Here is a 15,305-nt window from a genome sequence, read left to right on the forward strand (position 1 = left end):
AACAGACATTTGTTTTTTACAAGGTCCCACAGACATTACTATAGCTGCTCATCTTACCGACCTGACAAAAAAGATAAATACTGAAATCTGCAGGTTGCATGAAAGCCAAGAGTAATCCATGGTCTAAAACATGGTGAAACAAAGGTCAGGTTTTTAGGGAAAAAGACCTTACCATTTGAAAATATGTGGTTATGTGCAGTATAACTTTAATTATTACTGCATGGTTAAAATGATTATCTGAGGAAAGGGATGTTTGCAAAATAGAATACGAGTCAAACAGAAAAATAAGGTCAGGGTGTGTTGTAACAGTAACGACTCTGAAAAGAGAGCAATATGGAAATTTACTGTAACACAAAACGGCATAAAGCAAATATGTGTAAAAGGAAAAACAAGCATGTTCACAAGAAGTACCAGGCTTTTAAAGAGAAACACGGAAAGAGCTGTTTATTGGTTGGAGAAAAATACAATATTCCTTTTCAAATGGTTGCAGTTAAAGAAGTGAATTCTAATATTCTGAGCCATTTAGCTTGTAGGAAGAAAGGAATGTTAAGGTGAATACATAGGAATGTTAAGGAGAATACACAGGAATGTTAAGGAGAATACACAGGAATGTTAAGGAGAATACACAGTGTACGTGAACTTTCACAAAGAGCCAAATACACTTCAGAAACTCTGCAGGGCCACTGCAATGAGATCTATCTGGCTATGTTGATCTGGTTGCAGTCTGTAAGAGCGAACACTCTTACAGCTGTTTCGCATGAAAGATTGCAGTACAGCAGGCTCTGGGAAGTTGCCCTTACCCTGCTATTGTGTGATGTTAGAGTTGGCATATTTAATGTGTAGGGGTTTGGCGGTGCAGGGAGGCTTCTCCCCAGCAAAAAGTGGGGGTGCAGGGAGGCTTCTCCCCAGCAAAAAGTATTATTTTTTGTCTTTGTTTACAGATGTTTTTCGATTCACTCTAAAAAGATCACTCTTTGTATTGACTCATTTGACAGCCTGCTCAATGATGAGATCATTTCTGATTGATTTACAGGCTCAGGAGGTTTGCCAGGAGAAGATCACACACACACACATAAAGCCTGAAGCAGTGCCAATGATACGTGCTCCTAGAAAACTGCCAGGAGCTCAAATAAATAAAGTTGGACAGGAGCCAAAAAGAATGGAAAGCCGAGACCTAGGTGTTAATAAGGATCAATGACAACTAACAGAAGAGATGAATAGCATGATTCCTGTGGGAAAATACAAAATTCATATCTGTATTGATCTCCAAAGTCTGAATAAAGCAGTTAAAAGAAACCATTACCATCTGCTTAAACTGGAAGAAGTGATTTCATGAATATATTGTGCTGTTATTTTGAGTACTAGATGGAAAACATGGTAATTTACAGTTAAATCTAAGTGAAGTAAACTTGAAATTATGTATATTCAGAATGCTTTTGAGAATGTCCAGATTAATTAGATCCCCTTTTTTTCATTTCTTCAGCACCAGAGGTATTTGATAGGATCATTGTGCTGGTAATTGAAAGCTTGCAAGTTGTTGTAACTGTAAGACATGATCTTTTAGTGAGGAATCAAGCACAAGAACAGAATGACAGGAGACTGCTATAGCTCATAAACAGATTAAAGCAACATAATTTCAAGTTAAATAAGAGCAAATGTAAATTCAGTGACTCGTCCTTAGTACAATGGTCATATTTTGATATCGGGGGGCTAAAACTGGAGCTAAAAAAAACTCAAGCAGTCGAGTGACTATCAAGGCCAGAAGAAAACTGGCATTACATATGTTTCAAAGAATGATGCAGTATCTTGCAATTTTTTTTCCTAATATGACTGAGATAACTATGTCTCTGAGAGAGCTGTCAGAGCAAGATGCAACTTGATAATGGAGAAATGAACAGAAGAGTTTTGAACTGCCTTAAGAAACTAGCAAATATTGCTCTGATACTTAAATGCTAGAATTTAAACAGGCTAGTTTTCCTGCAAGTAGATTTCAGTCAGAATGGTATATGACCTGTGACCTTACAGGAGAGGAGACCAACTGTCTATGGATCAATAGCATTTACAGATGTTCAAAGCTGAGATGCTCAAATAAAAAATAAACTGCTAACAGCAGTGCATATAAGTGACAGCTTCCAAAATGTGTCTATGATAAAGAAGTTTAGATAGAAAAAGATTAGAAACCATTCCCAAGCATATTTACGTCCTCTAACAAAACGCCACTGAGATTGTAAAGAATATTATTTAATCTACAGAAGTATATCAAACTGAAAAACAGATTACAAGGAATTATGCACAGAAGATAATGATGAGTGTATCATATTTACCAAAGAAGCATAAATAATTACTAGAAGAACTACCAAATCTTTGAATAATTCCACAATTACCAGTCATTAAGAAAAAATAATAGATTTTCTGAGCTGTTCCAGAATTGACTTAGAAATTATGTTACTCAAATATTATGATGAAATGTTGACAACCCAATAAATAAATAAATGTTAAGGGAATAATTCAGTCTTATTTTTTTCAAGGAAGAAATAAGTTGTCTCCAAGACTTAATGTTTAAAGCTGATAAAAGAGTTTCCATCTAGTTGAAAAAAAATGCTGAACAGACTAGATCAGTTATAAGCTTATAGGTTTTTACTAAGCTTATGGCTAAAGCAGAACACTGAAATGCTCAGCTACATCACCCAATACTGTAAGAGACTAACTATTCCCCATTAAGTAGCCTTTCTCAGCATATCCCCAGCAAAAGTTTATGAGCACCCCATCCAGTCATCAAGACTGGTTTAAAGGGCAATGTAAGACACTCAGTTTTGGTTCTTACACTTGTGATAGGGAAGCAAATGTGCTTATTTTTTACATATAAAATTCTGCCTAATTTCTCAGTGCTTTGACAAAGGTCTTAGCAAGGTTATGATGATCCATTTTTAGGAAATGAGGCTATTTTCATATAATATTCATATTGGTCTAATCCACTGAAGCAATAAAGTAATTTATAACCCTTCTACTGAGACATTTGGTTGCTTTTGAATATGCAGAAGTGTTATCAAATCTGTACTCCCAGAATACAGCCTTGATAGCTTTTATCTCTGATTTTAAAGTTTCAACTAGTGGAATAAGATGTTAATATATATAAGGGTATGAAACAACCAAGGGGTTTTCTCTGACATTACTTGACTTTGTATGTTATATTTCAGTGAAAGTAGCATGTGATAGGACCCTAATCTAAAACAACTCTATAGCAATGTGTTTAGGGGAAGCCAAACAAATGATGGTTAAATGGATAATGTTAATTTTTGAGTGGAGGGAGAAATGAAATCCCTAGTCAGAAATGTAGTTATGACTCCTCTGTTGGGGTTCTGATTTCTAAGAGAGCATCCCCATAGCAGCAAATGTGTTTCTCAGTACTGACAAATGGCACAATATCACTTCAGATTTATTCGGGGGGGTGCATGTCTCTCAGACCAGACCACACTAATGATGCAAGCTTTGATTTAAAATTTACTACTGAGTGAGACTTTTTTTTTTATAATGGCACAATTGAATAAGGTAATTTTCTATTATAACTAAAAGACCTTAGCATCTTGAAAGGTAGTAACATCAAGTTAATATTACCATGCTGAAATCACCAAAGTGAACAAGCAGACTCCAAATTTTCAAAATATTTCTTGAAAGAACCTATAACTATTCCCTTCCATTGAGATTTTCTGCCCACTCACATCTCACATATTCTATTAGTATGGAACCTATGTGTAGAAATACACATTAATTTTGCTCTGTACATCAGTCTGCATATTAACTATGCTTATTTGGAAATATGTAGAATGTTCTAGTTATTCAAAATATTATTTCATTGTGACAAAGTAAGATGATCTCGCAAACTACAAATTGAATTGTACACTAATATTTACTTGGTAAACCAATGACTTAATAAAAAAAATGACTTATGATTAATGACACGTAAATATAAATATCTGAAACTGTAATAAAAGCCTAATGGACAAGTGATATAATTAAAGTATATAAATGTTTACATGTTATGTGATTATACTGCATAGAGGTTTTCTCCCTCATTCTCATGCGTAAGTAGGCATTATCCAGTTGGTATATCTGGTCTACAAAATGTACACTGACCTCTTTTAACCTGAGGAAGGAAAGGCACAGCTATATAGTTTGTAGCACTACAACAGCTTTTGTGTTTTCTACATGCTTCATAGGAGCACCTAGGGATGACAGAAGGTGGGAGAAATACCAAGAGTTTGAAGACCCCAGAAAACCTAGAGTTATACCTTTCAGTTGTCCCATATATTAAAGAATGTCCCTGATTTTGCCTCATATTTTTTGCCCCATCCCTCATACAACATTTGATTTTTTCATAAATCACTGAGGATTCTAGTCTGCCAACCTACTTCTTATTGTTCAACAAATGCATGATGATGCAAAGCCTGTAGTTGTATTAATTGAATTAAAATAATATTTAAAATTGTCCATGATTTAGGGCCTTTTTTATCTATTATTTTTTGGTTTTGTCCCTGATGTTTAAAGCTATGACCGGAGAAGACTATTAAATCTACTTGAATAACATCCAGTATATGCACAGATGTCACGCCATGCAGATTAATACCCAGATAGCAATCCAAGGCAAAGACGGAACTTAGTCTTTTCCCTGCTTTGTAATGGAAAAGCATGGACTTTACTGGAATGGTGGAGAAATATAAAAGCTATTACCTGTGACATACAGTGCATTATGTGTATATGGAATATGTGAAGGTCTGCTGTGCGATATATAAAATACCTTCTATATTATATTATTATTTATATTTTATATTAGGGAATGAGTTTTGTGTGGAGTGGCTTTCACCACTTGTCCAAACTAAGTTTCCTAAGTTTGTAGTACATAATATTTCATGTACCATAGGTTCATAGGTTCATACTAGGCTATCTGCCCTGGGGCAATTATAAGCCTAGCCCGATTCTGTATGGCTTATGCCACCCCTTGATTTGAGTATACTGTGCCCCTTTTTAAGGTTTAGTTTACTGTGCCTCTGTCTAATAGTGACACGGGAGTAATCTCTGGGACAAACCTACGATCCCCCATCCACCTATCGAGATTCTTCTTGAAGAGATTCAGTGAGGTGCTCTGCCTCACATGAACTGGAATTCTATTCCAGAGCGAAGGGAGCCTCTGGGTTATGAACCTGTCCCTCCAGCAAGTTCTATTTATTTCTGTGCTGAGGTTCAAGTCCCTCGAGCGTGTGGCTCTAAGGGATTTAGATTTACTGAGGTGGAGCATGTCCATTAATTCTGGATTTGACATAGCTTTGTATGTCAAGCATAGATTGCCTTGAAGTAGGCGGTATGAAACTGAGTAGAGCTGGAGTTTTTTTAACCGAGCAGCATATGGCATCTGTTTGAGACCCTTGATCCTCTTGGTGAGATACTTTTGGGGTCTTTCTAATTGCTTCAGGTGAGCTGGAGTTTTTTTAACCGAGCAGCATATGGCATCTGTTTGAAACCCTTGATCCTCTTGGTGAGATACTTTTGGGGTCTTTCTAATTGCTGCAGGTGTCGGGTAAGGTGCATCCCAAAAGGGGGATTGTATTCTATGATGGGCCTGATGAGGGATGAATAAAGGGGCACGATTACCTCTCCTGATCTAGATGTGAAACCCTTCGTGATGAGGTGGGCTATGTAGAAGGTCTTTCCAACCACTTTGGCAATGTGGTTTTCAAAGGAGAGATTGCTATCAACTTGGGTCCCCAGGTCCCTAATAACTTTCTCTGTACTTAATGGGTTTCCGCCTATGTGGTAATTTGTGGGCACATTGTTTTTGCCAAAGGGTATGACTATACATTTTTTGGCATTTAGCTTTAAACCATGGCACTGGCACCAGTTATCTGTCTCTGTAAGACCTTTTTGAAGGATGTTTGTGTCAGCTGGAGAGTTGATTATGGCGCCCAGTTTGCAGTCATCTGCGAACATGGTGAGCCATAGTCCTCCCACATTTGCCTGTACCTCGGAAAAGTATATACCAAGCAAGAGTGGTCCCAGGACAGAACCCTGTGGGACGCCACTTGTGACCAGTTTCGAGTCGGACATGGCTCCAGCAACTCTCACTCTGTGGGTTCTGTCTTTGAGCCAGTTTGCGACCCATCTTGTGACATAGGGGTTTATATTTAAGCTGGATAGCTTATCTATGATGCCCGAGTGGGGTATTGTGTCACATGCCTTTGCAAGGTCCAGATAGGCTGTGTGGACTACCTTCCCTTCATCTATGGCTTTGGTGACTGTTTCGAAGAAGTCAACCAGGTTCAAAAGGCAGGATCTGCCCTTGACAAAGCCGAACTGGGTAGGATCTAGTGTCTGTAGATCCCCAATGTCTTTGTTTATGAGCTCCATGATGATCCTCTCCATAGCCTTGCAGACTAAGCTAGTCAGGCTTATGGGGCGATAGTTTCCAGGGTCCGTAGAGGCTCCACCTTTGTGGAGTGGGACCACTGTTGCTGTACGCCATTCTGTGGGCACATATCCTGTAGTGAGGCTGAGATTGTATAGCAGTTTTATTTGAGGGATTAGTTCCTCTTGGAGTTCATGTAGGATGCAACCTGGGACGCCATCTGGTCCCATGGAAGCAGTGTTTTTTGCTTTGGAGAGGGCAGCCTTCACCTGAGCATCAGAGATGTTTGGGAGGCAGCCCTCTACTGGGATAGATACTTTCTCTTTTGGGGGGGAGGGGGTGGAGAAGTTTGCACTGAACCTGTCTGCCAGGATATTGGCAATGTCTGTGGGTTCAGTGTATTTTTTGTCGTTTAGAATCAACTCAGAACAAGTCTGGGAGTTGCATCCCAGGCTTCTAACATAACTGAAAAAAGCCTTATGATTGTCTTTGGTGTCCTGTGCAATTTTTCTCTCGAAGCTGGCCTTGGAGGATTTTATGAGGGATTGTAATTTTTTGCTAGTACTGATCAGAGATGCCTTCCCTATTAGGGATTTTGCTCTATCATGTAGTAGCTTCCTCCTTCTGTTGTACAGTTTATTTATGGCAGGGGTCCACCAGACTGGACGCCTGCCTTTGGATGATTGGGTCTTGGTTTTGTTTGGGATAGCATGATCCATGCATTCCTGGAGATGTCCATAGAATGTATTTATATAGGATTCTGCAGTTTGGGCTGTAGTTTCCACTTGCCCTGGGGCCTTGATGGATTCCACTTCGGTTTTGAGAAGTGAGAAGTTTGCTTTTGAGAAGTTTTTCACTGTGGTTTTCTGGGCTGGGGGTGGGGTCGGGATGTGGACATCCAGCGAAATTAATTTATGGTCTGATCTTACCAATGAGGGATATACTTCTGGTGTGGAGCATAGAGTCCCCATGTTGGTAATGATCAGGTCTAGTATGTTGTCCCCTCTTGTGGAAGTGGTGACTAGTTGTTCCATAGCATTTGAGTTTATAATTTCCAGGAACCTTTGGGCTAAGGTGCTGGGGCTTGAGTAGTGCTCCCAGTCAATGTTTGGGTAGTTGAAGTCGCCCAATATAATGGTGTTCGGAGAGATCTTCATGTTCTCCAATGTTTTCAGGAAAGCCGAGTGGGACTCCTGACTTTGAGAGGGTGGTCTGTAGGATGATATAAACTAAAAAGCAGTCTTGCCCACTGTTAGTTGCACATGGATGGTCTCCGATACTTCGTGCAATGTCACTAACCTGGAGGTGTGGATATCCTTGATAAATATGGAAACTCCCCCTCCTTTTGTGGTTCAGTCCGGGTTTTGGGGCCGAAAAGCATGATATGAGGTATAGCCTGGTAGTGCTGGGGTGCTCTCTGGAGCCTTGAACCAGGTTTCTGTCACTGCACAGATATCGATGTTCTCCATACTGAGGAGAGCTTCGAGTGCGTGCATCTTGAGGTTAAGACTTCTGGCGTTTAGCAGCATTACCCTTAGTTTCTTGTTCCTTGTGCTGTCTATGGGGGTGGGTTTGACTTTTGAGCCTTGCCTTAAAAAGGCACTATGGGGGTGGCAAGAGCCTTTGCCAATATCTGAAAGCCCAGTGGTGACAGGTGCAAGCCGTCCCTAATGAAGCAACGTGGCTTGTCGAGCATGTCATCCCAGGCTGACAGACACTGGATCCCCTTTGAATGACACCAAAATTTTAGCCAATTGTTAAAATCGATCATTTTGTCTTTGTACTGTGGCATCATTCTAGGTGAGGGTAAGATGCTGCTCAAGGTCAGGGTCATACCAGCCTGGGCTACCTGATCAGAGAGCTCCTCTATGTCTCTTTAAATGTAGTCCAGGGAGGTACGTCTCAGGTCATTCACACCAGCATGTACAATGACTGAGTCATATTTGTATTTGCTTTGGAGTGACCTGAGTGCTTGCGTTATGTGGCAGATCCTAGCACCCGACAGGCAGCTCACCGTGACCTTCTCTTTATTCAGCCTGGTGAGCGGGATGTCAGTGTGTCTGACAATAGAGTCACCTATTACAAGAGTATCAGGTGTGTTATTCAGCCTTAAGGGCTGTGGCTGCTTGGCACACTGACTTTGTGGATTATGTGTTGTGCATGTTTTGTTTTGAAGTAGCGTTTGCTTGGATGTCTGCTTTGGAGGTCTCTGTTGCTTAGGTAGATTTTTATTTAGAGCCTCCGAGTATGTTTTTGTGCATTTATGTGTTTGGTTCGCTGATGTGATGGGACTATGTGATACTGGAATTGTGTTGTGTGAGGTTACCTTTTCCTCCTGACTGGTTACACCATTTTGAGATGAGAGAGCACAGCCACCAGTTTGGCTAAATAGTTGCATCTCTCACATATATTTGAACCTGTTTGGAGGAGGAGAGGGTTGTCCGTGTACATGAGACAGTTGTAACATTGCCTCAAAATTCCCAGATTTACCAGCTGGACTGGAGAGGAAACCACTGACTAACCTTTGGACATGCTAGAGTAATATAGGGAAACTGAATTTAAGATGGACCAATAGAGGACAGGGTAATCGTAGAGAGTATAAGAGTAAGTAGTGCTTATGGTTTAATAGTGCTAACTTGTAGGATTACTTAATTGGACCAGTGAAGGGCCTTGGAATGAGAATATGGTGTTTAAATTGAGAGATAGAGCAGTTCTAAGGGAAAAAGTGAAGAGCAGACTTTGTGGAGCCAGGAATAGTTTAAACCCAATTAGGCGGCGCTGCCCGCTGTTGTGCTATGCTCAAAAATGAGCAAAACCGCACAAAAGAGGGTTTTAAGAGAGGAAGATAAAGGAGTTTTGGAATTGACCCAAAATGGCCAATAAAACTACAGTTTCAAGTCAGTAACCACTCCCACATGGGCAGGCAGGCTGCTCAATGTTTTTCACTGCCACTGATCAACAGAGAGACTTCCCTTTAGCCCAAGCAAAAAATGGCCTCACAGACACTTACAAACAGTTCAAGAACAGCAAGCCTGTAACTGAACTTTTTTAAATCTCAGAAAAGTGGGGAAAAAAGCAAGATTTTTTTGTTTTTTTGTTCAGAGATAGCAGAGGTTCACAAGTATCAACAAGTTATAACAGTGCAGTAAATGACCCCACATAAGAGTGCTAGGCCAAAGACAGATAAAATGCAAGTTTTGAGAAAAAAATGATTTTAAAAATAAGTGCAAACAGGAAATTCAGTAAACAGCTCTAGGTTGTGCTCTAAATACAGTTACTAATGCAGAAATCAAGTTTAACAAGCCAGAAAATGCTCAAAATAGGCGGCTATGCAGAAAAACTTAGCAAATAAACAGAGGAAAAATACTTAAAATCTCAAAAGTTGCTCCTTTCTTCTCTCAGCGTTTTCTACTCTTGGTGGGTGCTTCACCAACAGCCAACAAGCCTGAAAAGATGCCAAAACCACGAGGCAACCAGGTTTTAAGAGAGGAAGATGAAGGAGTTTTGGAATTGACCCAAAATGGCCAATAAAACTACAGTTTCAAGTCAGTAACCACTCCCACAGGGGCAGGCAGGCTGCTCAATGTTTTTCACTGCCACCGATCAACAGAGAGACTTCCCTTTAGCCCAAGCAAAAAATGGTCTCACAGAAACAAACAGTTCAAGAACAGCAAGCCTGTAACTGAACTTTTTTAAATCTCAGAAAAGTGGGAAAAAAGCAAGATTTTTTTGGTTTTTTGTTTTTTTCAGAGATAGCAGAGGTTCACAAGTATCAACAAGTTATAACAGTTCAGTAAATGACCCCACACAAGAGTGCTAGGCCAAAGACAGATAAAATGCAAGTTTTGAGAAAAAAACGATTTTAAAAATAAGTACAAACAGGAAATTCAGTAAACAGCTCTAGGTTGTGCTCTAAATACAGTTACTAATGCAGAAATCAAGTTTAACAAGCCAGAAAATGCTCAAAATAGGCGCCTATGCAGAAAAACTTAGCAAATAAACAGAGGAAAAATGCTTAAAATCTCAAAAGTGGCTCCTTTCTTCTCTCAGCGTTTTCTCCTCTTGGTGGGTGCTTCACCAACAGCCAACAAGCCTGAAAAGATGCCCAAACCACGAGGCAACCAGGTTTTAAGAGAGGAAGATGAAGGAGTTTTGGAATTGACCCAAAATGGCCAATAAAACTACAGTTTCAAGTCAGTAACCACTCCCACAGGGGCAGGCAGGCTGCTCAATGATTTTCACTGCCACTGATCAACAGAGAGACTTCCCTTTAGCCCAAGCAAAAAATGGCCTCATAGAAACTTACAAACGGTTCAAGAACAGCAAGCCTGTAACTGAACTTTTTTAAATCTCAGAAAAGTGGGAAAAAAAGCAAGATTTTTTTTGTTTTTTTCAGAGCTAGCAGAGGTTCACAAGTATCAGCAAGTTATAACAGTGCAGTAAATGACCCCACACAAGAGTGCTAGGCCAAAGACAGATAAAATGCAAGTTTTGAGAAAAAAACGATTTTAAAAATAAGTGCAAACAGGAAATTCAATAAACAGCTTTAGGTTGTGCTCTAAATACAGTTACTAATGCAGAAATCAAGTTTAACAAGCCAGAAAATGCTCAAAATAGGCAGCTATGCAGAAAACTTAGCAAATAAACAGAGGAAAATACTTAAAATCTCAAAAGTGGCTCCTTTCTTCTCTCAGCATTTTCTCCTCTTGGTGGGTGCTTCACCAACAGCCAACAAGCCTGAAAAGATGCCAAAACCATGAGGCAACCAGGTTTTAAGAGAGGAAGATGAAGGAGTTTTGGAATTGACCCAAAATGGCCAATAAAACTACAGTTTCAAGTCAGTAACCACTCCAACAGGGGCAGGCAGGCTGCTCAATGCTTTTCACTGCCACTGATCAACAGAGAGACTTCCCTTTAGCCCAAGCAAAAAATGGCCTCACAGAAACTTACAAACAGTTCAAGAACAGCAAGCCTGTAACTGAACTTTTTTAAATCTTAGAAAAGTGGGAAAAAAGCAAGATTTTTTTTTTGTTTTTTCAGAGATAGCAGAGGTTCACAAGTATCAACAAGTTATAACAGTGCAGTAAATGTCCCCACACAAGAGTGCTAGGCCAAAGACAGATAAAATGCAAGTTTTGAGAAAAAAACGATTTTAAAAATAAGTGCAAACAGGAAATTCAGTAAACAGTTCTAGGTTGTGCTCTAAATACAGTTACTAATGCAGAAATCAAGTTTAACAAGCCAGAAAATGCTCAAAATAGGCGGCTATGCAGAAAAACAGCAAATAAACAGAGGAAAAATACTTAAAATCTCAAAAGTGGCTCCTTTCTTCTCTCAGCGTTTTCTCCTCTTGGTGGGTGCTTCACCAACAGCCAACAAGCCACACAAACCATACACCCGTGTATGCCATTTAGCTCTTTTTTTTTATGTTGTAGTAGTATTTACCTTTCACTTTAATGGCCTATGTTAAGTTTCTAAAGAATAAAGCTTTGAAAAGTTTGTGAAGGTATTTAGTGTCTCATGAGGAAAATTAATAGTATTTTATTTACACAGTGACCACTCTTAGATGCATTTATAATAGTGTATTAAGGGTTCTGACAGCATTTTCTAGTTTTATACCTTGTTTTTTTAACTTTGCATGATTAGAATTGGATCCATTAGTTTAGCTGTGTTGTATTTTTTTTTTTCATTTTTATTGTTTCTTTTAATTTTTCATTCTAGTATAAAACAATTTCACATGTAGGGGCTAGTTTAGCTGGGCAGTGTTTTCTTGGGGCTGCATTTTGTTTGTGAAATGTGTGAAGTTACCTTCCCCCCTTACAGTGAATGAAAAATGTGGTTGGTAGGGTTCTTTTATTATTTTGTTTTAACTTTTTCCTTTTTAATAATAATAAACTTAATTTTCAGGGAGCTGGTTTAGGTGGTCAGTGCTGTTTTGGGAGTTGTGTGTGTGAATTGTATGTACACAGTGTGTGTAGTTTTATTTATTTTTATGTATTTATTTACATTGCTGTGAATGATAATGCAATTTGTCTCTCTTTTTTTTAATTTTCTTTTATTTTTTCACTAAGTATAAGTTTGAGTTTAGGAGGTTATTCTAGGTTGACTATGATGTTATGTGGTATCAGCATCTACTTTATTTTTTAGACAGTAGCACAAATATGTAAGGGTTAAGATACATTGTAGTACTTTGACATGCTAAGGGTATAGATAAACTGCTGATGATGTGCCAAGAATGCCGACAAATAAAAAAAATTCCTAACACATTACACCATGTATACATTTTTGATATATCCATAATCTAGATATGGATTTATTCAAGTAGCATACTCCAGTTTTAACAGTCTTTATTATTATTTTATAGAAAAATACATGTAAAACTAACAAACACTTCCATAACTACTAACACTTTTATAACTGTTTTCTACCTGCAGATCTTCAGGCAAAGAAAAAACTAATTACAAAGGAAGTCCTGAGCAAGAGAATCAATGTCAGGAATGGTTTACCAGATACTTCTCATTCTAGAGATTAACAGGCATTCAGCAGATCAGAGGAAAAGAAGAAATGAACCTAACAGAATTTTACTTTTATAGTGCCTTCTGTAAAGGTGATATTTGTGTTTGTTTGCCCTCATTAAGAGATCACAGCATATACTTCTCAGTGTGAATATGGACTAGCTTCACATCCAAGTGACATCACAAATGAAAAGATATATCTCTTGCTGCATCTGTCACATTGTTTTGGTGAAATAAAAAAAAATCAGATGGTGCAAAATATTTTGATAAATTGTAAAATTAATTCCAGGAAGGTTTACCTATTAGGACAATAGATTTGGTAACAGGCACTCAAGAGTTTATCTCCATGGTTTTATTTGCCACTGAAAAACAAAACACTTCACAGTCTTATTTAAAAAAAAAAAGATGCACATTGGAAATAAAGCCGTATTCTAGTTTGCTTCTTGAGAAAGAACAGCAATGTCAGTACTTCACTTTATTTGGATAAGACAATACATAGCCAGGGCCGGCTTGAGGTGAACTAGTGCCTTAGGCAAAAAGCATCTATGCCCCCCCCACACACACACACACACACACACACACACACACACACACACACACACGCACACTGCCTATCCAGGCCATCCTGGCCTACTCACACTATCCAGATTAATGTTTTTCTAACTTTTTCTCACAATTTGTCTTATTGTTCATTTTTTCCCTGCAGTTATTTATGACAGTCAGTCAGTAAAGCCAGGCATTAGTGATTCGTATCTGTTGTAAAAAGAAAAAAAAATCTTTCAGGTGGTTTCTCACTTATATTTGAACATTGAGAGGTCTCTACTGCTGTGACCTTACAATGTTTAAACTTAACATGATGTCATTTAAATGTTAAGTCAACTGGAGCACTGCCGCCCCCCCCCCCCCGGGAGCACCAGCTGTGCCACTGGCACATTTTCTTGCAGCAGCGGCACTTTATTTATTTCTTTTTCAGACCCAAGAAACATTGCTCTAAAAATAAATAAATAAATAAATAATAGGGAAGCAGCCCCCCCCCCCAACAAGCATGGCACCCTAGGTGGCCACCTAATTGACCTATGTGCAAACCCGGCCCTATATATAGCCTGTCTATGAGTACAGGTTTGAATCTCATTTGAAATGTGATGTCTTCTGACAGTTTTGAATGTAGTATAAAAATGACATCTTAATGAAATACAAATTGATTCAAGATGTTTAATTCTGATATTTTGATGCAGATATATTTTGAGGTGGAAACTTATAACCAACATGTTTTTACTTTTGTTCCAGACTCCAGAGATCACAGAGATTAATTTGATGCCATAAGGTAATCCTATAGGCTGCTTGTCTGTTTTTCTGACACTATGCCTGAGCTTAGTATCTGCCTACAATTTTTCTCACCTATGACAAGTCACTCTCGGAGTCATGGTTGTAATTATACAGGTGGAGCAAAACTTGATAGCATCTTGCTCAAGATTAAAAGATTTACTACTAAAATGCCAAATATAGAGGTCCTTTTTCTTTCACTGTATCTAAACTGAAGCAGGGAAAAGAATTATAGGCTTGGCTGGCACTCAGACTGAAAACACTTTGTCCCACGCTATCATACCATTCTTCATACACTGTAGTATAAGCTACAAGCTTCAGAGGATTCTCTTACCTTTTAGTCTGATGACAGAGAGGACATCTCAGAAAAAGGGAAGACAGTGTGCTACAATTTACATCTGCTTTCATGGTGACAATCATGGGTCTGATTGATCTACTAAGGAAATATTCCAAAAAAATGTCTTCTTCCCTCCTCTCAGAAACCTTAGGTAATCAGGCCTCACCATCTGCTCATTTACACCTACTTATTCCCACAAGATAGTAAAGGCTAGAAGGGGAGATCTCATCCTCATGTATGCTAGGGACACATGTGTTCTTTTATACTTTGACTCCACATCCCAAGGGGATGTATACTGTGGACACAGACAATGAGCCTATGACCACCAGTGGTAAGTGCCATGCTTGCTGCTTTATGGCCATGTTTTCCAGTACTGGAAAACTTGCACAGCCACTTGTAGCTGTCTCCCATCAATATCTAACAAGGGTGCTCATGGCCATGATGAAGGAATTTGTCTCCCTGATTTCCACCTCAAAATATATCTGCATCAAAAAATACCAGCTGTTCAAAAACTAAACTGGTTACAATTTCCCCATAACCTCCTCCTTCCTCAGCTCCAAATAATTAATTCTATTCTTTACCAGCCCACTTTTTGCCCTACCATCACCTCTATAATCTCCCACTACATCTCTGCAAGAACACTCTGGAGTCCTGAACAATATCTGTCCATTTACAAACCCATGATTAACTTAGGAAAAAAAACTTTATTGCTATCTGCCTGCTGTGAACTGGA

At 38.9% G+C, this 15,305-nt stretch overlaps 1 protein-coding gene across 1 annotated transcript in view; it reads left to right on the forward strand.

Annotated features, from left to right (window-relative positions):
• The window catches only part of FAM184B (family with sequence similarity 184 member B), a 908,731-nt gene extending 893,654 nt beyond the window's left edge, over positions 1-15,077 (forward strand). The window contains exon 19 of the mRNA XM_044063450.1: positions 12,832-15,077. Coding sequence (XP_043919385.1) covers positions 12,832-12,922 — 91 coding nt within the window. The 3' untranslated portion in view covers positions 12,923-15,077. The remainder of the gene's footprint in view (positions 1-12,831) is intronic.
• Positions 15,078-15,305: the final 228 nt, after the last annotated feature.

Source organism: Protopterus annectens, chromosome 2.part1 (genome assembly GCF_019279795.1).
Source record: "Protopterus annectens isolate FY-2018-M chromosome 2.part1, PAN1.0, whole genome shotgun sequence".
NCBI lineage: Eukaryota > Metazoa > Chordata > Ceratodontiformes > Protopteridae > Protopterus > Protopterus annectens.